The 24,805-nt window shown below is 35.8% G+C and overlaps 2 protein-coding genes across 2 annotated transcripts; one reads left to right on the forward strand and one right to left on the reverse strand.

The window, feature by feature from the left end:
* The first annotated feature begins 1,359 nt into the window (after window positions 1-1,359).
* On the forward strand, window positions 1,360-7,620 carry LOC134742749 (very long chain fatty acid elongase 7-like). The gene is made up of 5 exons (XM_063675935.1): window positions 1,360-1,396; window positions 3,212-3,402; window positions 4,167-4,241; window positions 6,419-6,718; window positions 7,432-7,620. The coding sequence occupies exons 1-5, from the start codon at window positions 1,360-1,362 to the stop codon at window positions 7,603-7,605; spliced, it is 777 nt and encodes a 258-aa protein (XP_063532005.1). The 3' UTR covers window positions 7,606-7,620.
* A 6,453-nt stretch (window positions 7,621-14,073) lies between these two features.
* LOC134742832 (very long chain fatty acid elongase 7-like) lies at window positions 14,074-17,901 on the reverse strand. Its single transcript, XM_063676018.1, has 4 exons — window positions 17,701-17,901; window positions 15,954-16,028; window positions 15,100-15,399; window positions 14,074-14,323 (listed from the first exon to the last, which is right to left on the reverse strand). Exons 1-4 carry the CDS (start codon window positions 17,863-17,865, stop codon window positions 14,096-14,098), a joined length of 768 nt encoding a protein of 255 aa, XP_063532088.1. The 5' UTR covers window positions 17,866-17,901; the 3' UTR covers window positions 14,074-14,095.
* Between the last annotated feature and the right edge of the window lie 6,904 nt (window positions 17,902-24,805).

Raw genomic sequence — 24,805 nt, forward strand, 5'->3', positions numbered from 1 at the left:
ATAGTATTTATGCTATAATAAAACTTGTATTGTTCAATTTATTTTTTACTTTTATAATAACAAATTATTTGTGTATTAGGGAATATTACGCGAAACTATGCCGCCACTATCACAATCTGAGGGTCTATCGCAAAACAAGAAAATCGAAATTTCGTTATCTAACATCTCTGTCACTCATACATATTCGAGCGATAAAGAGGCACAGCGAAATTTCGGATTCGCGTTTCCCGGTAGGTCTTCTGTAAACAAACCGCCTTGATGCATCAATGTCATATTTTATTATCTCCTTGAACTTGTCAAAAACCTGTTAAAGGTACAGTATGTATAAGTTACTCTATGGTTTACTTATTTAATAACAGCCAACTTACGTGTATGAACAAAGTTGGAACCGAAAACTTTTTGATCAAACTTCGTTTCCCTATTTTGGGGATACAATGTTGTTCAAAATGTTTGGAACAAATACGCGAGTGAGGCATCCAGTGTGTTTTCCAGTTCCCGCAATCCATTGTTTAATTATTTCATCTTCCATCGGAAAGCTGGAAATATCAAATAGCTTGAAACTCCTGAAATATAGGGACTTTTTTTTTCTATTTGTTTGCAACCCTAAATAAAATACTACTGAGTTTGACCGGATTACGTAACCAAGCTATCTGTTTTATTTTTAGCAATAATTTACTGATATCTCCAATTTTATCATGTTTTTCATAATCCAACTAATGATGTAACTCAGTAACTTGGTTCCTGTGAGATTTGAGAAAGAAATACATGATCAGAATACGAAAAACTTGTGCTGATGCCCGGTCGGTGATAAAGACAAAGCATGGCACTATTTTCTCTTTCCTCTTATAGGAATCGCAATAAGATAATCTTTCTCTATCAGAGATTGTCAGAGCCAATTCAAACAATGATCTAGATATCAACTAGATATCCACTAGATATAAAACAGAAACGATAACGAGAAAGTCCTCTTGAAGGATCTCTTTAAGATTTGCTTAACTTAAGAATCTTAAGATATTATTTAGGATATCTAATGGATATCCCAAAACGTCACAATAATTGGAGGGTGAAATGACAATTGGTTTCTCGAATCGAACTGCATAAGATAACTAGTTGAGAACGTATCTATTAGATCTCCTATTGTTCTCGTATCTAGTAATTATCACGTTGTTCGAATTGACAGGTTGATTCCTTTACGACCGGTTCGATATAATCCTGCAAATTACTTTGAAAAAATCTTATCCTCAAGTAAATTGTTTTTTCGAGCTCAGACCGATATCGAATCTGCAGACATTATTATCTACATTATGTAGGTAATACTGCAGGTCTGTTACATCAGTCGGTGAGGAGACAGTCTTGAAGATGGCGGCGTATTTTAGTAGGAGTAGTGACGAACCACGTAAGTTTATAATTTTGGTATCAAAAAAATTCAAATAACTTAATTATTACAGTAAGAGTTAAATGTCTTTATTTTGCCCAAATAAGAGTTAACAGTTATTTTGGAAAAACTACATGCTCGTAAAAAATAAGTGCATGAATTTGTGGGTTCGGCCGTAGCCCGTAGTTATCCCGGCATTCTGTCACGGCTTGTGGGAGCCTGGGGTCCGCTTGACAACTAATCCCAAGAATTGGCGTGAGCACTAGTTTTTACGAAAGCAACTACCATCTGACCTTCCAACCCGAAGGGGAAACTAGGCCTTATTGGGATTAGTCCGGTTTCCTCACGATGTTTTCATTCACCGAAAAGCAACTGGTAAATATCAAATGATATTTCATACATAAGTTCCAAAAAACTCATTGGTACGGGCCGGGGTTTGAATTGAACCCGCGACCTCCAGATTGAAAGTCGCACGCTCTTACCGCTAGGCCACTAGCGCTTATAACGTGCTGATTGTGTCATCAATAAAATTAAGTTGCCATTATCGCACATTTGATTTACATAAGGTATATTAAGTACACTATAACTGACTGTGATTCATGAAGGGTAATCGCAATCTTATAAGTACTTATAAGCTGCATTGTGCTAAGCTTTGTCAACTTTTCTGCACTTTCATTATTGACACTTTTTCCGATTGTCATAACTATTGCAAGTTTGTGCCTATCCGGCTTTTGCGCAAAAAAAAATCAATAGACAGTCATATTTTTGATGGTTTTATAACAAATTTCGTTTTGTAATGCTAGGTTGGTATTTTTTTCGTGCGTCCATTAATATACAAACAAATCCTTGAAATTTTTGGCAATGGTGATATATAAGATATTGAACAATTTGACGATGACCTCGGAGAATCCCCTTATTTACTTTTTGAGTGAATTGACAACGAAAGTCCAGAATCAGATAATATTACAGCTTCCCTACGTCAGGCAGTGAAAAATGAAGCCGGTTTAGGGTTTAACACTTTGTGCTTACAACTTTTGACGGATTAATGCTTGATGTCGATATTTATAAAAAACCATATTTGTCTCTGACATGTCACTGAGCTGAGCTACGCTTATCTCAGTGTGCCCCAAGGTTGTTTACATCATGATAGATTCTTTACAATTAAATAACTTGTGGAAGAACTCAACAAACGCGGTTTACACAGCACAGATACAATAGGGATTAGGGGACAAATGTTGAATTTTATAACAAAATCTAGTAAATAAGCAATTTATCACAATAATGTAGATATTAAAAAAATATATGGAAATAATACAAAAATACAGGACGAGTTTCAAAATTTAAGTATTTTTTTAACTTCCAAAAAGGAAAAAAGTAAGGGTACCATTCGATTTCTTACATTTTATCCAAAAAGAAATTGTATTACAACTATATACATAAAAGCAATATTTCACCGACAGAAACGCAATTTTCTTGTTTTGTCTATACATTCAAAATGGGCTCTTGATCGATTGATACGATTAATTATTTCATCTAGCCTATCGCCTCCATAATTGGATTTTCGTATGGATTAGCTTGCGCCCCAATGGCATAGGTTGTTCAAATACGAACCTAGATGGCGCTGCTTGCGAAACACATGAAGTATTCCGAAATATTACTAATTAAAAAAATATGTTCCAGATATTACCTAATATACCATTAAGTAGTAACTAAATTCAACCTCATTTAGTGTAGGCCAGCCGAGCAAGATATTAAATATTATCCAGTCTATGGTAGTTTCGACTTGATATTTTAAATATTTTCTTACACATGTTTATTATATTTTTAATGTTTCAGATCAGGAAATCGACGAGCTACCCCTTATGCAGGGCATTGGACCTGTCCTCATTATCCTGGTTGTCTACCTGCTCTTCGTGCTGAAGCTAGGACCGGCCTTCATGAGAAAGAGGCCAGCGTTCAAGCTCACGCGCACGCTATTTGCATACAATATGATACAGGTGGCCATTTCGGCATATTTAGTACAAAAGGTAAATGTCAAGAGCGGGAATGTGGCAATACACGGGAAACTAATTTAAACTTACATTTGACATCAAAATGATATATTATCTAAATTATGTTGTTCTATTCTCATTCGCCTGTGCGTCTCATTGACTCATCGACATCTCAGTGCCCAAATGATATCGTTTTAATGTCAAAGTGTACTTTCGAATTGGCCTCCGGGACAAGTTACAAGACCCATTGGGAAAACTTCGAAAGCGGGATAATTTTGAAAATTGCAAACCGTAAAACTACCCAATTAGTCTAAGTGCTCCCAATAATGATCTAAAAATAACCCCAACATTATTACGGTCTGACTGGCAAAATCACTGCATTTTATACGCGATAAACTCAAAAACTACTGAACGGATTTTCATGCAGTTTTCACCTATCAATAGAGTCATTCATGAGGAAGGTTTAGGTATATAATTTGTTAAGGTATACCCGTGCGAAGGGCGGGTAGCTAGTTTGTTTAATTTCTCAAAATCCGAAATATTCTTTCCGGACGGATATATTCAAAATGACGTTGCATTGTCGCGATTCCGTGCAATAGCACCAAGCATAAAAAATATAGACAGCACTTCGCTTCAACTCCTTGGATCACCTATGGGAAACTCCAGGTTTAACCGGTTAACCCCGGGTTCGTGGGATAGTGCAAGTGGCCCTTATCAGTGCAGATTTACCACTTTTTATTGTAACGCTTTTTTGTTACTAGTCACGAATTTACGATGATAGTAAGTTTTTTTTCTTTCAGTTTTTGCGAGGAATATTGGAACTCGGTCTGGTGCCTAGACAGTGTCACATGCCTAACGAAAGGATAAGAAAAGAGGTTTGTAACTTTTATACTCATATTACAGTAGGAATGATAATAATTCATAATTTTTTAACAGAAATGACTTATTTTTCTGATACTTCTAATAGGTTTGTTTTCTTACTAATTAGTATATTAATTTATCAATACTAATTGAATTCGTTTCATTGTATTCTTTTTTTCTTTCCAATTCTACCTTAACATACGCAGCATGCATACTTGTATACTATATAACGGGAAGTAAGTAATTAAATGATCAGCCGTATTTAAAACTGATCTGCAAAAAAAAATTGCCATTAAATTATTTAGACAGCATACAAAAATTTTGCTGGCAATAAATAAAAATTGAGCTACGACTCTTGTTCAGTAAATAATTCACAAGCGGTCAACAGTAGGCTAGGTTAGGTTAGAACTGCGACCTTAACAGAAACCAACTGCTACTAGAAAAGTGGGTTAGGTAAGCTTAGAACTGCGACCTTTAGAGAAACTAACTGCTACTAGAAAAGTGGGTTAAGTTAGGTTAGAAGGTTAGAACTGCGACCTTTAGAGAAACCAACTGCTAATAGAAAAAAGGTTTATGTTAGTTTAGGACTTTGACCTTCACAGAAACCAACTGCTTCTAGAAAAGTGTGTTAGGTTTGCTTAGAACTGAGACCTTCACAAAACCCAACTGCTAGTAGAAAAGTGGGTTAGGTTAAAACTGCGACCTCCTTCATAGAAACCAACTGGTACTAGAAAACAAAGTTAGTGGGCATGTGCAGTAAGTTTTTTGAAGGACAAAATGAAAGGGAAGTAATTAAATGAAGGCCAATATATATTTTTTTAATCAGCTGACCAGCAAAGAGGGTAGTTTAGGTTGGTTAGACATGAGCTGATCAACTGATTTTTCAGCTAACCAAGTTTTGCGGATCAGATAATTTGTAATCCAAAATGAAGTTATTTTGGTGATTGTTTACCAATAATCTCGACTCTCTACTCTGTTCGCTACACCATAAATATCTCAAATGAGCCGATTTTAATTTTGTTGACATTTTTTTCGTCATATTTCGATACAATTTGATGTATAGATAGAGTTCCCTAGTCAAAGTCAAAGTCAAATCATTTATTTGCCATACGTACACAAGTATACATGCAAATAATTAAAATTAATTAAAAATAATTGCTTTATTCCTTTTATTATGTAATAGGTACTTAGTGTTTCTTTTTGTTTATAGGATCCGACTGAAAACCAGCGTTGCAGTAAATTTACTGCAACATTATGCTGAGTCGAGACTCCTTTTTAACATCACGCTGTCTTTAATGCCAAGTTCAATTAATTTAGTTAAGTAATTTAGTAAACTATTAATCTACATATTTTATGTTTAATAATGTTTTGTGATGTTAAATAAATTTTCTCTCTCTTTCTCTCTCTCTCTCTCAAATATACAATAAATAGTAGTAGTAGTAGTAGTAGTGGTAGTAATAGTAGTAGAGTTGCATAACTTGCATTGAAATGCAATATTCACCGTAGGTTCAAAATATAATTCCCAGTTTACTATAACTTATGGAATAGTCTTAACACGGCTCAAAATTTCAATTTTTTTTCATCTTTCCTGTTCGGAAAGTTCACCTTTCATAGGCTGATAGCCAGGTGGAAAATTACTTTTCCCACCCTAGGGTAGAAAGTAATTCTAATATAAATATGCTTGGCAAAACTTTTAATTTTTCGAATTGTTCAAATTTTACCGTAATCTTCAACTAATTTAATTTAATTTTGTTGTTATGTGGTTTACCTATAATTTGTTCTAAAGAAATATACTTACCAATAATAAACAATTTGTTAAATAATTTGTTCTAAAGAAATATATGTACTTACCAATAACAAACCTACATTTCTTGTGTTTGACTTTCCTCATAGTCGAAATGAAAAATAGAGTGTTTAACTCGGGTAAAAGTAACCATCTCACCCTCGAACTATTGGCGCTCTCACTTCGTTCGAGCGCCAAAATGTCTCGGGTGGAATGGTTCACTTTCCACCCTTGGTTAACAATCTTCTATTTTTTGGTCCTGTTTCGTGTTTGTTCCACCCAGAACGAGGATCTCTTCAAATTTACAAAATTTTGCCAAAATCTAACGAAATAAAAATCATCAAAATGTGTCTAGTGAATATATTTAGGCAAATGAAACATAAAGAGCAATGGGCCGTATATTTTCAGATTGTCTTCGCACTGTGGTTATACTTCGCAGCCAAAATCACAGAGCTTCTTGACACCGTCTTCTTCGTACTCAGAAAGAAAGACAACCAAGTGACTTTCCTCCACTTATACCACCACTCAATCATGATAGTCGGAACTTGGGCGTTAATCAAATACTCGCCCTCAGAAACAGTGTTGTTTATCGGGTTCTTGAACTCGTTGGTACATGTGTTCATGTACACGTATTATGGCTTGGCTGCGTTGGGACCTAAAGTAGCGAAGTATTTGACTTGGAAGAAATATATGACTACGTTTCAGCTGGTGGGTATAATTTAATTAAGATTTTTAATTAACAGTTTTCCTAGGTAAATATGGTTTGATATAACGAGAAAAGAAAATCTTCGTCGTCGGTTTTTATTGCCTCAGTGTATGAGTTTGAACGGTGGTTCGTACCACTTAATTTCTTGGAATTAAGAGCCACACAAACCCGCCGCCAAACAGCTGCTCCCATTACGAAACATATATCTATGTCTGTACTAGTTTTCGTTGCTAAAACATGTAACTTGCATGCTCATGTCATATTTTATGTTATTTAATGTTATTTTATGTTTAGAATGTCGTTTTAAAATGAGCTCCGAAGTTCGCGTAATATACAATAAATCAATTGTCAATAATTATTAATTCATTAAGTAATTACTACCCGTTCGCTACAAGTTGACCGTTATCTCCCGGCCCGCTTCCCCGCGCCACCCCCTCTGACGCCATATCCACTCGGCCACTACCAAGCAACTACAGCTTATTACTTTCATTTAATACAGTCAAAAAAATATTACGTACCTAAAGTAAGAATTAAAAAATAAAATACACATTTATTTGTCGACAGTAATAGGATTTGTACCTGTGACATTATCATGTAACGGCTTGTACGGTACCCGACTGCCAACTTGAAGCGAACGGCGGTGCTCTTTGGTTAAGGAAAACCGGACTAATTCCAATAAAACATGGTTTCTTAAATTTATTTTTCCTTTTTGCAGGTACAATTTGTCTCCATCGTCGCTCAGTACATTATAACAGTAAAACTGTCAGAATGTCCCCCTTCTAAAGGAGCCGCTATTTTCGTAGTCTGCAATACGTTATTCTTCCTAGTCCTTTTCGCTAATTTTTACAAGCAAAGCTATGTTAAGAAAAACTCAAAAACCCTTGATTAATGTTAGTAATCCTTTAGGCATTTATATGATACAAGAGAAAGATGTTAAAGTGTAATAATAGACACTTAAGCTAACTCTGTACCGGCTTGAATAAAAGAAAGTGTGGGAGTGTTCTTATAAACTTCATATTTTCATGATGATGATGATAACATTGCCACACTTTGTCATTGCAAATGTCATGCAGAGTTAGCTTAGTCCGACTCAAATCGAATAGTTATTTATAAAGCTTTTGAAATTAAGTACCAGTATATTTTATGTTTTAGGGCCGGTTGCACAAAACCGTCTGTCAATGTCGTCTATTTCGTTAAAGTTTGAGTCTTGGGTGAAATAACAAAGTCTGGAATCTTCTTGTTAGTTGTCCTGAGGCTGTTGTACTTTCGTTGTGGTGGCACGTAAATTTTTTCCAAATATCTCTGGTCTCAGTGCAACGAACCCGGTGTTATTGCCATGCAGCAGATACAAATGCTGATGTTTTTAACAATCTTAATTGCCAATGCCAAGGCCTTGACCAGAGGAACGTGGAAATTGACCTCAGGTGTAATACAACTGTCACTTGATGTTTAGCATCATTTCATCTTCAATAAGAACATCGCGTCGCTTTGCTAAAGGGAATTGAAAACCAACGTTGTTTGATGTGTGTTTGTAATCTTTTTATATCGTTATTATTTTCCTTTATTTATTTTTATTCTTAAGTTAGGGTTTATATAATAAATGGATATAAAAGTAAAATATAAAAGCACTTACAAAACAATACATAAATATATAAACACATTATAAAAAACCTAATCTAGGGTGCCGCCGGCAGCGAGGAAAGGCCCAAGTTGCCGATGGTCAGGGCCGCAGAGTGAGGAACCGACGTACTATTTATACGCGCCGTGTCCAATACCGCCTTCTGCATCTGATCTTTGATCAAACCACCCAGCGAGAGTCTCTAGGTGTGCTGGTCGAGACTCTTCGCTATGTGACCGTTCGCTGACACGACTATAGAATAATCGTCGAGTCTACATTCCACATGGTGGTTATCTGGTGAGCCAAGTCTAGGTGCCTGTTGGACTTGTCCTTCTCGGCCTTCACGAGATTCTCATCATGGGGGATGGTGACGTCGACGCCTGCTTTCGGTCTATCAGCGCGATGTCAGGCTTATTGGCTACAATAGTCCTGTCAGGGATAATAGATCGATCCCAATAGAGCGTGGCACGACCATTTTCGAGAACTGGCGCAAGTGAGACAAGGCCGTATGGGAGAGCAAGTTGCTGGTGAATAATTCTGGCTACGAGATTATGTCTGTCTCGCCGTTAGCAACAGATGAGAACAACCGGAGATAATATGCTTGAGTGACTCTCCGCGGGACGGCGGCATGCCCGATAAATGTCGACCGTACCGTCCTTCCTTATCGTTATTATCATTATATCAGACGAAAATACCTAAGTGTAAGTAGTAGCCAAGGGTCACAGTGTCAGAGAAAAATAGGTAGTTGGTCATTTGAGAAAACCTATATAATTATGCCTCATATATCATCGCATGGTAATTGTAACACGGGACCAGCCAATAGCACACTATAGGCCGGTACTGTTCGTTCTCAAGAACAGTGAATTATTCTGTATGGAAATCTCGATGCAATTGACACAGGTATGTATCTAGTTTATGCTTATAAACGAAATTTCTTGTTTAAATTACGTCTGTGGATGAATGAACAAACGGCCAAAAATATACCTATCAGTAGGTATCTTTGATCTTCCGGGTCTTCGAGACAGCCGTGATACAAATATTTTGGTAATACAGATAACAACCGGCGGTAACTATAGTATTATCACAAATACCTACAGTTCTTTGAGTTGAGATATCTCCAAAATTCTCGTGCGGTCAATTGGCAACTATGATTAGATTGTTATCGGTCAAAGGTCAAAACTTACATCATTTTAATACAAATAACATTGTGAAATAAAACTATGAAAACGGATTATATCGCGTATATTTGAATTCGCGTTCGTGGTCACCCGTTGACCACGAACGCTGTAAAGAGTTCGAAACGTCGGGATGTATTATAAATTCAATATACGCGATATAATCCGTTTTCATAGTTTTATTTCATGAGTAACTATCGCGGTTACCGAAGACAATACAAATAACATTGTTTTATTTCTGATATTGCTATTTAATTGTACATTTTGTACTTTATGTTTAATACATGTTCAAATGCTTGAAGAAAATAACCACGGAACCATGTCCAATTGACAAATAGGAAGCTAATACGAGTAGAAGAAATTCCTTACCGATACCGACCGTAACTAAGGTCTGTTTTTTTATTCCGTAGACTAAAATGACGTTTCATGTGTATGAGATGACCACATGAAATGTTATTTTAGTCTACGGAATAAAAAAACAGAATATAGGTATTTTATCAACTTAATGTGAATCAGACAAACTGCATTCGACAGCGTAGTGATTGGATTGGAATTGGAAGAAATAAAAAATAATAATAAAAAAACAAAATAACTTAATTTCATTTCTTTTTTTTTTAAGGGAACCATCAAAAAAACCAACCCACTGAAAAGCACCAAAATAATTTTTATATAATGACCCCACCCCTATCCTTGTCCAGTCCCTATCCCGTAGTGCTTTAGCAAGTTCTGCCAAAAGTAATTAATACCAAAGAGGATATAATAGGATAGAGCGCGGTACTGTCATAGTAAATTTTGTAACCACAGTAAATTCACTGCCATCTATCGACACAATTTATAACGAAAAATTAAGATTTATAAAAATACGATAAAATGTATTTAAGTAAATATGGATAAAAAAAAATTATTTGCATTAATTATTCTTATGATTTTGACCCATGTTCTTTCACTGATATGCGTTAAAATTGTTAAATAACAAACGAAACTGTCAACGCTCTCTATACGAGAGTAGGCCAAAGGTAGTGGCGCCATCTGATCGAGGATCAAATTTTCGTGATTTTCGAGGCACGTTTTTTCCTTAGACTGTATCCATCTATTACGTAGTTATATCTATCTTTGTTAATACTTACCTAATAATAAGCAAATTAATAAGTTTAATAACCATCCGGGTATTTACTAAGTTTTTGAAGGCGGTGCCAAACCAACAAAACGTGCTTATCCGCTCATCACCTCAGTAGAAAGTCTCAGACATGTCTGCCAAACGTGTGAATCTGTGCACAGGTTTCTGATGGGTCTATCGTGACAACTGTATTATATAGCAGCACTAACAAACAGGCGCACCGCACCGGACGCCGTCCTTGATACGGTCCGAGGCCTGTTCGATCGAGTGGAAGTGGTTCGCCGTACGTCCTGTCATTTTCGGGACTCATGGTAGTGCTACTGCCTATCTCGCTGTCTGTTACCTCTTCACGCTTAAACTGCTAAACCGATATAAATGAAATTTAAGTATTTTTTACAAGCTTTTATTTTCTTGCCCTGTTAGGCCCACTTTCACCATCCCACTAACCCGGGTTAACCGGTTAAACCTGGAACTACCATGGTAACCAGTACACTTTGACACTGTGTTAACGGTTTAACCGGTTAACCCCGGGTTAGTGGGATGGAGCAAGTGGCGCTAATACTTAATAAAAATAGAAAGGGCCTTTGCCCTGTATTGGGACGCTGAAACAAAATAGAAAATAACATATTTTTATTGTACTTTTTATTCTTTGAAACCAGATCATTTCATGACATACAGTTTTAATTTTATTTTTACTTAAATATAGCATAGTCACAGTTTTTTACATTTTTAAAGCAATATTTAAAAAAATTACACAAATTTACTCTAATGATGATGACAAATTTTCTACTGAACGTTATTTGTACCTATAATAATAGTGCATAATAATCACAAATACAAATCAGACTTAAAATAAGAGTAACACTTACAATAATAATGAAAAATAAAGAACCTTTACTACAAACTAATACAAACAAATACTATGTCCATTTCTCTCTCTTTCGTTATTCGTGTGACAGGAATGTACATAGACAATTTTCGAATTTTTATGTTTGCGGTAGTCCCATAAGAACAACTATATATATTTTAAAGTCAGGTGGGTTAGTATGAATGATGTGAAAACTACGTTATCTGGTCCATATGTTACCTAGTGTTCTAAGATTTGTTCCATTTCAAAATATTTATCAGTACGGTTTTTACTCACTATTATTTTTAGTCGCTTTTGGCGACATGTTTCGGATTCTGACGATTGTGACGATCGCGGGGACATAGTGAGTGCAGTGTGCTTGACTTCGTTCGATACAGCCGCCCTACCAGACCTTCACTTGACGACTCCATCTGCGGAATGCCCCGAGCCCCCCGCCCCCGCCCCATCAGCGCGTGTGCAACGAGCGACGAGGCGGGCGGCGCGGGCAGTGCACGACGTACAACCGCCGCGGACACTCGTGCCTGAGGATGGATTTCCAAAGAATCCGAAACATGTCGCCAAAAGCGACTAAAAATAATAGTGAATAAAAACCGTACTGATAAATATTTTGAAATATGTCTCACGTTAGTTTAAGTGCGATTGTTCCATTCCGTTACCATTTATCTTAGACTCTTCATGACAGTGACGGAGCGGAAAACTAAATATGTATGCAAAATTCGGGTCACTGATTTTCTCCTGTTAGGATCTAAAGAGTCGTGAATCTGAGTAGAATTAACATAAATAATTAAATATTTCCAAAACACACAAAAAAAAAGTACCATCACGCTCAGCGATTGTTGAGCCATTTAGGGTCCGAGCTCAATTAGTTATTCAATACTTCCGCTATGGAATGTCAAATTTAGCTAGAACCCCAAATGGCTTAACAATCACGGAGCGTGACTGTTATGTACAACATGAAACAAAATGACGCTCCTTTTCTATCATTTTTTTTCAGACAACTATAAGGCCCATAGATACGTACCTTACAAATTAATATATATACAATAAAACAGTGTGTGCGTGTAATCTTTACGCGCGATTGAAGTAAAACTTCTTTGACGATGACGTAATTATCGCTATGTTAGCACTTTGACGTGTGTCCTATTTAATTGTGCGAAAAAAATATGTTTGTCTGTAAAGTCGGTTTACGGACGATAATTTTGCGTGATAACGTCATAAGAAAACATTGATGAAAAGGCCGTAACGTTACCATGGAGATCTGTCCACAACGTTACCATGGAGATCTGTCCACGACGTAACACATTTTCGTGCATGCTACCGGTGTTCATTGATTTATAAGACGTTATCACAAAAATCTGAGATACCCTCTAGTCGCGCCTAAAGAAGTTTTACTTCAAAAATGTTATAAGCTAAAAAAAACAAGTCGGCGACACAGTTTTCTGTTGCGGTGTAGGATTCGGCAGATTCCCACGGAACCGCCGAAATACCACACCCTTCAGCCAGATTAGTAGTCCGCCCCCGCCGAGTGGCTCTAGTAACTTCGTCGAACTGACAGTTCGTAAACCTTATTTCCAAAGGCATAAGGTCCACTTATGGACAGTTAAGAGTGTTGCTGTTTGTAGTCAGCTTTAAAAGTAGCGGATCAGACTACACAACAAAAGTATTCCATATACCATTCTCCTATAACTTAACAAAAAGATTTATATATTATGTCTTTATATGCAGAACAATAAGACTGTGACAGATACTTTTGATCACGAAGTACCCATTTATTTGAAAAAAAAAGAAAAAACAAATCCAGTGCCGCGATCCTTTTGTCGCATTATTTCATCCGCTACTGTTCATACTGAATGTACTAATCTCTTTCTCAATAATAAGCAGGGGCTGAGACACCAATTTAGATTTTTCGAAGTTTACTATTGGCTCCCGGTCGGAAGGTCGTTTTCTTTTAATTTAATATAACTAAGGGAGGGTTGCACCAAATTCAATATCACCTCAAATTATAACGAAATACGATGACGTTGACAGACGGTTTTGTGTAACCGGCCCTAAAACTTAAAATATACTGGTAATTTCATTTGTAATGACAGTGTCGCAATGTTATCATTAAAGTCAAATGGTTAACTATCATTAGGTAAAAATGGAAAATTGTCCATTCGAAATTAGACGTCAAAGTAGAATAAAATGACTAGGTATTTAAAATATATCAACTAGGAAAATTGTCTGTCCAGCATAATATCGAAAAATAATTATGTCCAAAAGTAAAAATATCAAATATGATACAGGTCGAAAAATATTTGTCCATTTTTGTTTACGTACACTCAGTATTTTTTTTATCACAGACAAAATTCCATTTTGGCTTAATTAATTTACGACGATTACAAATTTGGTTAACATGGTTTTAGCACAATTACATTTTGACTAGATTCACTTTGGATACTATTACTTTTGATCCAACTTCAGATTGGTCATTTCAAATGGACGATTTGTACCTAATGACAGTAAACCAGTAAAATTTCTATGAAAATATGAAGTTTATAATAACACCCACACTTTCTTCTATTCAAGTGGGTACAGAGTTAGCTTAGATAATCTCTATTATTACACTTTTACATCTTTCTCTTGTATCATACAAATGCCTAAAGGATTACTAACATTAACCCTAGTTTTTGAGTTTTTCTTCACATAGCTTTGCTTGTAAAAATTAGCGAAAAGGACTAGGAAGAATAACGTGTTGCAGACTATGAAAATAGCGACTCCTTTAGAAGGGGGGCATTCTGACAGTTTAACTGTTATAATGTACTGAGCGACGATGGAGACAAATTGTACCTGCAAAAAGGAAAAATCTATTTAAGAAACCAAGTGTTATTGGAATCAGTCCGGTTTTCCTTAACCAAAGAGCACAGCCATACTACCCGTTCGCTTCAAGTTGGCAGTCTGGTACCGCACAAGCCGTTACATGATAATGTCACAGGTACAGATCCTATTACTGTCGACAAAAAATAATTGTGTATTTAATGTTTTAATGCTTATTTTATGTAATAATTTTTGTGATTGTATTAAATTAAAGTAATAAGCTGTGGTGGCCGAGTGGATAAGGCGTCAGAGGGGGTGGCGCGAGAAAGCGGACTGGGAGGAAACGGCCAACTTGTAGCGAACGGGTACTAATTACTTGATGAATTTATAATTACTGTCAAACGATTTATCGTATATTACGCGAACCTCGCAGCTTATTTTAAAACGAAATTCTGGAATAACATTAAATTTGACATGAACATGCAAGTTACATGTTTTAGCAACGAAAACTAGTACAGACATAGATATATATTATGTTTCTTTAAATAAATAAATATTAATGCCAAGTTTTATGTAATTTAAGCATGTCGTTTTAGAATAAGACCGTAACTCCGATTGTATGGGAGCGGCTGTTTGTCGGCGGGTTCGTGTGGTTCTTAATTCCAAGAAATTAAGTGGTACGAACCACCGTACAAACTCATACACTGAGGCAATAAAAACCGACGACGAAGATTCACTTTTTCTCGTTATATCAAACCATTTTTACCTAGAAAAACTGTTCATTAAAATCTTAATTAAATTATACCCACCAGCTGAAACGTAGTCATATATTTCTTCCAAGTCAAATACTTCGCCACTTTAGGTCCCAACGCAGCCAAGCCATAATACGTGTACATGAACACATGTACCAACGAGTTCAAGAACCCGATAAACACCAAGGTTTCTGAAGGCGAGTATTTGATGAACGCCCAAGTTCCGACCATCATGATTGAGTGGTGGTATAAGTGGAGGAAAGTTACTTGGTTGTCTTTCTTTCTGAGTACGAAGAAGACGGTGTCAAGAAGCTCTGTGATTTTGGCTGCGAAGTATAACCACATTCCGAAGACAATCTGAAAATATTTACTTATTATGAGTACGGCCCATTGCTCTTTATGTTCTATTACTGTACGCATTTTGATGATTTTTCTTTTGTTAGAAGTTTGAAGAGATCCTCATTCTGGGTGAAATAAAAACGAAACAGACACAAAAAAAAAGTTATAGTAACTCTGGGAAAGATTTTTAGGACCTACGGTTAATATTGCATTTCTATGCAACTCTAGGGAACTCTATCTATACATCAAATTGTATCGAAGTATGACGATAATAATTTTCCATAAAATTGAAATCGGCTCATTTGAGATATTTATCGTGTAGCGAACAGAGTAGTGGAGTCGAAGTTATTGGTAAACAATTACCAAAATTACTTAAAGGATAAATAGTTTAATTGTTTCGAGTATCGATCCAGAGGCCGTGAGTTCAAGTCTCACCCAAGGCAGTAATTTTTCCACTTTTAAATTTATTTTAAGTTCGCAGACGTTTCTGCTTGTTAAAATAAGTAATTTCGCATAAAAAAATATTAATTATAATCTTTCCTAGTGCAATATGAGTAAAAAAAACTACAAACCTCCTTTCTTGTCCTTTCGTTAGCCATGTGACACTGTCTAGGCACCAGACCGAGTTCCAATATTGCTCGAAAATACTGAAAAAAAAAAAACTTACTATCATCGTGACTAGTAATAAAAAAGCGTTATAATAAAATGTCTGGAAAATCTGCACTGTTAACGACCACTTGCACCATTCACTAACCCGGGGTCAGTCGGTTAAACCTGGAGTTACCATGGTTACCAGTACCTACAATTTGACACTGAGTTAGTGTTAGTGTTAACCCCGGGTTAGTGGGATGGTGCTAGTGGGGCTAAGTGGGTTACTATTAGGTCGGTCGGAAGATGAGCGCTGGAAGTCGCCAGCAACATGCTGAGAGGGGGCCTTTTCGTGACACTATTTTCACTGTCTTTTTATGTATATCTATTGTCTGTGTGTTTACGAATAAAAACTATTCTATTATATTATGACTTAACTATTTGTTAGGTTTTAAACTGATTTTGATACGACCGTGACTATCTTGTTGATGATTGGTGCGTACGGGTATCTCTAGCGCGTCTTTCACTTCAACGGGCTTAGCACGGTAGCATTTTTATCGCCTGTCACCATGCCTGTCACGTTGTAACAAGTATGTAAGTGCGAAAGTGACAGGCATAGTGACAGGAGATAAAAAAGTCGTGTCAAAACCATAAGACCATACATAACACATTGTTGAATATGAATCGGGCTCTAGGTTATCACAAGATTCACAAGAATGGTGAAGGTACCTGCACCACCCACTCTGCCATACATTTCATAAATTCCTAATACACCAGCGTTCGTGGTCAACGGGTGACTCAACCCCCCCCCCCCCCCCCCCGTTCACCCGTGTCACCCGTTGACCACGAACGCTGTAAAGAGTTCGAAACGTCGGGATGTATTATAAATTCAATATACGCGATATAATCCGTTTTCATAGTTTTATTTTACAATTTATCGTTTATTAGTTCTTCGGAAATAGTACATATCAGCAAAGATATATATATAACTCCGTAATAGATGGATACATACAGTCTAAGGAAAAAACGTGCCTCGAAAATCAAGAAAATTTAATTCTCGTTCATAGGGCTCTACTAGCTTTGGCCTACTGTCGTATAGATGGCGTTGACGGTTTCGTTTCTTATTTAACAATTTTAACGCATATCAGTGAAAGAACATTGGTCAAAATCATAAAAATAATTAATGCAAATAAAAAAATCATTTGTCCATATTTAAATACATTTTATCGTATTTTTATAAATCTTCATTTTTAGTTTTAAAGTGTGTCGACAGATGGCAGTGAATTTACTGGGGTTACAAAATTTACTATGACAGTACCGCTCTAGTATAAGTTACTCTATGATATCAGTCAGCTGCAGAGAAAAGGCACCCTCCTGCATACAAAGTTCTGTAAATTAGTATGGACGTGGGGTACCTTTTCTCTGATACGAAATATCATTTAATATTTACCAGTCGCTTTCCGGTGTAGGAAAACATCGTGAGGAAACCGGACTTAATCCCAATAAGTTCTAGTTTACCCTCTGGATTGGAACGTCAGATGGCAGTCGCTTTCGTAAAAACTAGTGCCTACGCCAATTGTCTGGATTAGTTGCCAAGCGGACCCCAGGCTCCCAGGAGCCGTGGCAAAAATGCCGGGATAACGCAAGGAAGATGATGATGATCATTTTGATGTCAAACGTAAGTTTTAATTAGTTCCCGTGTATTGCCACATTCCCGCTCTTGACATTTACCTTTTGTACTAAATACGCCGAAATGGCCACCTGTATCATATTGTATGCAAATAGCGTGCGCGTGAGCTTGAACGCTGGCCTCTTTCTCATGAAGGCCGGCCCTAGCTTCAGCACGAAGAGCAGGTATACAGCCAGAATCATGAGGACAGGTCCAGGGCCCTGCATAAGGGGTAGCTCGTCGATTTCCTCATCTGAAACATTAAAAATATTATAAAACATGTGGAAGAAAATATTCTTAAAAAATTGGCAAGGTATTTTTGAGACACCCAGGGCAATATTTTGAAGAATGTGTGAGATGTTTCAAATGACATATTTGTATGTTTTAAATTACGTATAGATGTCAGTGTATTACGTGACTTATTTAGTAGATTTATATATTATACATATATTTAGTAGATTTAGCTATAAGGGTAATATAATGGCACTAAAGTAAGAATTCTAGTAGTAGATAATGGTATTTCTACATGACGTCTTTACTCAAACACACACATATAGCGGCAAAAAATCTATCATACTGCACTCGAAAATTCATTAAAATAGACTGTACATATCATGTAATAAACGATTGTATCATCATCACGACCATAATATATAATATATTAGGGTTCATCCATTAATTACGTCGCACGAATTTCGAGGTTTTTTGACCCCTCCCCCCCTTCTTGTCACACTTGATCACATTTGGCAAACCCCTCCCCCCCTAGTGTGACGTCACATTTTTTCAATGAAATCGGCAAATCGTATTAAGTATTATTAATATTTTATCAAAATATTTTGACAATAAAATATTAGTAATTTTATAACCAAAAACGATTATCGTTCCAAAAACTTGTTATTTACTAACTGTAGTCTGTACAGCGAATAAAATAATTTAAATAAGTTAAAGTGACGTCACAAAGTTTGTGACTCCCCCCCCCTCCCCCATGTCACAACATGTAGTAGTAGTAGTAAACTCTTTATTGTACAAAAATACATATTAAAAATTACATAGTACAAATAATAAGATGTACAAAGGCGAACTTATCCCTTTGAGGGATCTCTTCCAGTTAACCTTTGAGTAGATGAGAGGAGAAAGTGAAGTGTCACATTTTCTTGACCCCCTTCCCCCCTAAACGTGTGACGTAAGTAATGGATGACCCCTTATATACAGGGTGATTCATGCGACGTGCGCAGAACGAACCCTGCACACTCAGTAACTGTTGATTGATCGGTTACCATCGTACTTACGTGAAACAATCACACTTTTTCCATTTTTTTTATTTATTGGTGAGGACAAACTTGGTCACCGTACAACACCTAATAAATAAACATTAAAACCTCTTTAAGCGTTATGTCAGCACTTTGATTATGAAGAAAATAAACTCATACTTGAGCGGGATAGGACTTTTCAAAAATAACCAGACTGATTACATTCAATTTGCCACTTGTCACAGTGTCAGTATTTCACGGATGTATTCTAATTGTAGGGTGACTAATGCATGTGGTAAATAAATTAAAAACTTTTAAATACGACAAAAAAAAACGTTGATCTCACTAATACTGTTACGAAACAGTTGCTTACAATTTACTAAATGCGCAGTGTTCCTGCTCACGTCTCCTGAATCAGCTTGTATACACGGTGGCTAAAAAATAAGTGCATTCCCGTTGCCAATAAGGAGGTTTTGGGATTATACTGAGCAACTTTTACTATGGGACCAACCCCGAAATCGCGAAAAATTTTTTGGCTGTTTCATACACTTTGGCTGGTCCATTTTCTATGGGAGGGTGATTTTTTTCGCGATTTCGCGGTTGGTCTCATAGTAAAAGTTGCTCAGTATAATCCCAAAACCTCACTGGCAAAGGGAATGCACTTTTTTTTGCCAGCCTTTATATTATATACTTTTAAATCGCATCATTACTTTACAATTTAGTACCCACCGGGCTACCGTGAAAACTCGTGCAAACTAATTATTTTCAAAAGGAACTCTAGCTTAATTAAATTGTCGCTTTCACACGCGCATATATTGTAAATTTAATCGCAATCGCTGGAGCCGTTTTTGAGAAATTATTTAAAAATATATGCAAATGTATCAAAAAAAATATAATAGATTATTTGCCGCTTACTGTAGACCTATCTAATTTAAATAGAAAACAATAGAACATATAAATTAACATTAACAATTGACATTATTGCGCGTTTCGCAGAAAATCTACTTAGGTATTACTATTATGTATGTTTTACTATTATGTTTAGGTACTTCGATATTTTATTTTTAATAAAAACCTTCACTAGCTGAATTCGGAAATAGAATAAAAAAACCCGCCAAGTGCGAGTCGGACTCGCCCACCGAGGGTACGGAACCCTAACAATATTTTTGTTTTTAGTATTTGTTGTTATAGCGGCAACAGAAATACATCATCTGTGAAAATTTCAACTATCTAGCTATCACGGTTCATTAGATACTACTGACAGACAGGCGGACAGACAGATGGACAGCGTAGTCTTAGTAATAGGGTCCCGTTTTTACCCTAAAAAATAAAGTTGGGTTATTTAGTACCTATACTTACGCAAAATTTTCAAATGCAAAATAAAAACATACACAATAAGTTATTTCCGGCCTGTCCAAAAACGCCAAAACTGTGCGTATTCTATTTTTACTATATGTATAGGTATATTTTACTCACATTTGCTTTTGGAAAGATCCCAAGTGGCGAAGTTTTTAAGATTGAGCGCAGTCGCCATCTTCCCACTCACAACTGTAAAAAAAAACTTTTATCATTAAATATAATGACTCAAATAAATACAATGACCAGTGACACGAGCGGTCAATACTGCCGCCTCCTATTCTGTGCTGGTAAGAAATGGCGAATCACATTAACTTTTGCTCCAACATAACTGGTACTAGTTTTGGCTCGCGGCGTACTTTCTTTTAGAATATTGGGCTTTCAAACGACAGTAACGCATAGACGGACAGGATTTATTTTATATCCAAAATAATAAAAATTGATGGTTTTTGGCGTGTTCAAAATCTTTGTAAGTTCACGTTTTTAAAATTCCGAGAAATTGTAGGTTTTACCAGTCAGAATTACGAGCACTGATTCTACGAGTATGGGGAGAAAAAACTGTCCTTTTTTTATCCATTGACACTACTTTTCTATTGGCAATTGGACATGGAAGTAACGTAATGGAAATTAAAAATATTAGGTATTAATTGATATATTTTCTTTTGTAGAAGTGTGTATAGGCCAAAATACATGAGAAGTGAAAAATGCATTTTTCTCACCATCTAAATATTACTCTATCTTAAGATGAATTGTTTAACATCAGAAAAGTATCACTTAGGTTGGTGGAAGATGACCGGTGCGATGTTTTTTGTAAAGAATTATTTGGCGACTTCACTTATCGTGCTTCGGATTTTTATATCTGAAAAAAATCGGTCAATGCGGCCAAATCAATTTGCGAGAAATTCCGTACAAGAACGTACTTTTTTTTCAACCGTTTGAACTAGAGTTCATCAGCTATTGACTGCTCGAACTAAAACCTCGCTGCTTTATCGATAAAGTTAACAATCGTGTTTTAAATAAGCGCTCGTGTAGACGGTTTAGGGAATTCGGGGTTTGGCCGCATTGACTTAGAAGTTAACTCAGGAAATAATAATCAATTCTTGTTAAAACTCGTTGTTCCACATTTGTCCAAATACCAGGACGTTGTAAAAAGTTAGACCGCACGTAAAAAACTGTGTGACAATACCTTATAAGGCAGGTTGTAAACATGGCGCTTTTTTCTCGTTTTCGTGATTTTAAACGTTCGTTGTTCTAAAGGGGTCCACTGACTATCAGTCCGCCGGACGATATCGGCCTGACAGATAGAACAAAAATTTGACAGTTCCGAACAACTGACAGGCCGATATCGTCCGGCGGACTGATAATCAGTGGGCCCCTTTATAAATGTTTAAGTATGTTTATTTTAAAAGCACTGACATTGTGACACTTAAAATGACATTCAATAGAAATTGCAAAAAGAAAACAAAGGACTGACTTTGCTAGCATTTGACACATCTAATCTAAATATTTAATGAGCTATGTTTTGAAAGAAAAACATGCGAATAATTAATTGATACAATTTAGAAACTGACTAAGCTACTAACTCTGCAAGATATTTGCAATGTTACATTTCTATGAAAATATGATGCGATAATGACACTACCTCACTTTGTTTTATCCAAGTCGGTGCAGAGTTAGATTAGATAACGGACAGTTTGATAGGAACACTTTTTTTAGCGTTCCGTAGCTAAAATGGCAAAAACGGAACCCTAATAATTTTGTCATGTCCGTAAGTCCGTATGTCTGTATGTCAAAGACTCGGGAACTACCTATATGATATATTTTAATAAAATTTATAACGTAGGTGTATTTTGTAAGCCGCTTTTTAGTTTAGAAGTTAAAATGAATAAAAATAAATTTTAGGGGGGCACTTCATTCAGTAACTAAATTTAAAAAAGTTAAATTAACGGGTAGAATAAAACCTAAACATTAAATTTATAATAGCAAACTAACTTAACTAACTACACTTAGGTACTTAACTAATTACACTAACTTAACTAATCAATCCACAACGCAGGTTTCGTCATAGTTGCTACACACAAAAATAATATCCACAACATGCTTCGTCAAAAAAAAATGCTATTCTAACAATTAAGCTCCAAACGTTCCAAATAATTATGCTAGCTGCGTCACATTCGATGGGACTTTACTTTAATAATGGCATTAAGTTTGCTAAGAGCTTTTGATTCCGTAAATACATTTGAAAAAAAAACAGAAAATAAAGCTTAATACTTTCTACGAAAAGAAGCAATTGAAATTTGGTTTTAAATGGATTAGTCATACAATTTCCATTCTAATATTTAACTCCCATTCTATAAATAACGGTGCTTTTACCTAAATTGTTATTTGAAAGTATCCTCAAGAAATACTATAAAAAATATACTCAGTCATGTTTTTAAATAATCACATGTATTTTACTTTCCTCGTATTCGAAATGAATAGTAGTGTTTAAGTCGGGTGAAAGGAATCATTTCAGCCTTGGACTATTGGCGCTTGAACGCAAGTAATGAGTGCCTTTCATCCCTTGGTTAACAATTTTTTCGTGCTAAAATTACGTTATGTGCCCTAAGTCGACAACAAGTTTAATATTAGACTTCGAATATTCATCATCATCATTACTATTCATCTGAGATCTCAAGGAACTATTTTTGGTAGGTTTTATAAATTTAGTTGCTTCTATATTAATCTTAAGGACGACAATCGAGAAGGGGGTATTTCAACATTGACTCTCCAAACTAAAAAATCAAACCTCTGTACTTGATAATAATGTTACAAAAAAGTCGAATATCAGCAGATTCAGACAAGCTAAGGTATCCAAATCAGTCAAGTAAAAAAATCCTGCCTGGATACAAATATACTCAGAAAACATAAATCTAAATAAATATACAAAATCACCGAGGGAACAAATTTTCAAAATGGGCTGTGTACATTTCAAAATGATCTTATACCTAGTAAAGAAAATTTGTATGCCTTGTTAGAAAGAGTTAAGAAAAGGAATTGTAAAATAAAATGTTACACATCTATTATACTACTTTCTAAGATTATAGGAACTTTCAGTATGATTTAAGTATAAAGGCATAACTTACTCGAGGTACGCCCTGTGATGTTGGACGTAGAATGATAATAGCGTTGTAGTATTGAATCTATATAGTATATAAACCTTTGTTTATATACTAATAAGCTATGCACGTGTGTGGATAAGGCGTGGCATACACTACATCTTCTCCATTGAGGAAAAAAAATGCTTTATTACCTATGTAATAACATTTCATTATGTGCATCTAAAGCGCGCCTCTCATTTATATAGGAATCATTCACAACGCATTTATTTTCATGGCTACGGTCAAATTAATACTTTAGTATTTTTTCACCACACCAGCTGGTAAAGGCTCTCTTGATTTTTCCAAAAACTGATAAGAAATTTGCATTTTATTCACATGTGAGGCAAATTAATCAAATGCAAATTTTGAGTTATTTTCTTATGTTTTCTGGTAGAATTGACCTTTAAGTGATGATTTTGAATGATAAATATTAAATAACATTAATTTTGAATCGATTTGCTTTGATTTTGTTTGATATTTTACAGTTAGCATTTTCTTTGTGTTGGTGTGGTGAAAAATTTTGTGTTTCACTCGGTGGCAAACTTAACCCTCGTCGTGCCTTGAGACCGGGCAACGCTCAAAATTCCATTTTTCGAACCACTCGCTACGCTCTCTCTTCTGGAATCTTTCGCTTGCTCTTGTATCAATATAAGCACGAAAGGTTAAATAACAACTTTGCCCCCTTGAAAAATAAATAAATATTTCATTAGCTCAGGATACCTACAAGGAAATCACTTAGGTACTTACTTACATTCATATCCCACTAAAAAACACTCAAAAACGTAACCACACACAGTGAAACTTGAATATACATACATATAAGGCTACTCGTCCTTTGAAAAACTTATGTTTTAGTTTTCCCAAACACTTTGCACACTATTGCACTTTTCCAATATCAAGTCATTATTTTGTTTGTTAAATATGTATTATCCGTTTTAACGTTTTAACTATAAAACTTCCGTGAGACTCGAACGTACCTATTGGAACATTTGGAACGAAGTTCCTTATCGGACGGTTTGCGGATAAAAACGGGAAAAAAAAAACTAGGCGAAAAAAAGTGTAAGAATTTGCCGTCACAGACCATATTACTGCGATAGATGAAAATGTTTGATATTGGCGTCACATACAATACTAGTGCAACAGATGCAAATGTTAAATATTAGCGTCACAAGCCAAACTAGAGAATAGAACAAAACGGAACAAAACTGAACGGAACGGAACAAAACAACAATACACGAGAACACGAGAGCACGAGAACACAAGAACACAAGAGCACAAGAACACAAGAACACAGGAACAAAGAGACAAGACAAAATCAAAACATGAGCATGAGCATCAGCATGAGCATGAACACGTCACCAGCCTTTCTTAATTTCGTTCCAAACGAGTGTTACACGACACTCACCATTTTTAACATTATT

This window comes from Cydia strobilella, chromosome 7, assembly GCF_947568885.1.
Source record: "Cydia strobilella chromosome 7, ilCydStro3.1, whole genome shotgun sequence".
Lineage (NCBI taxonomy): Eukaryota > Metazoa > Arthropoda > Insecta > Lepidoptera > Tortricidae > Cydia > Cydia strobilella.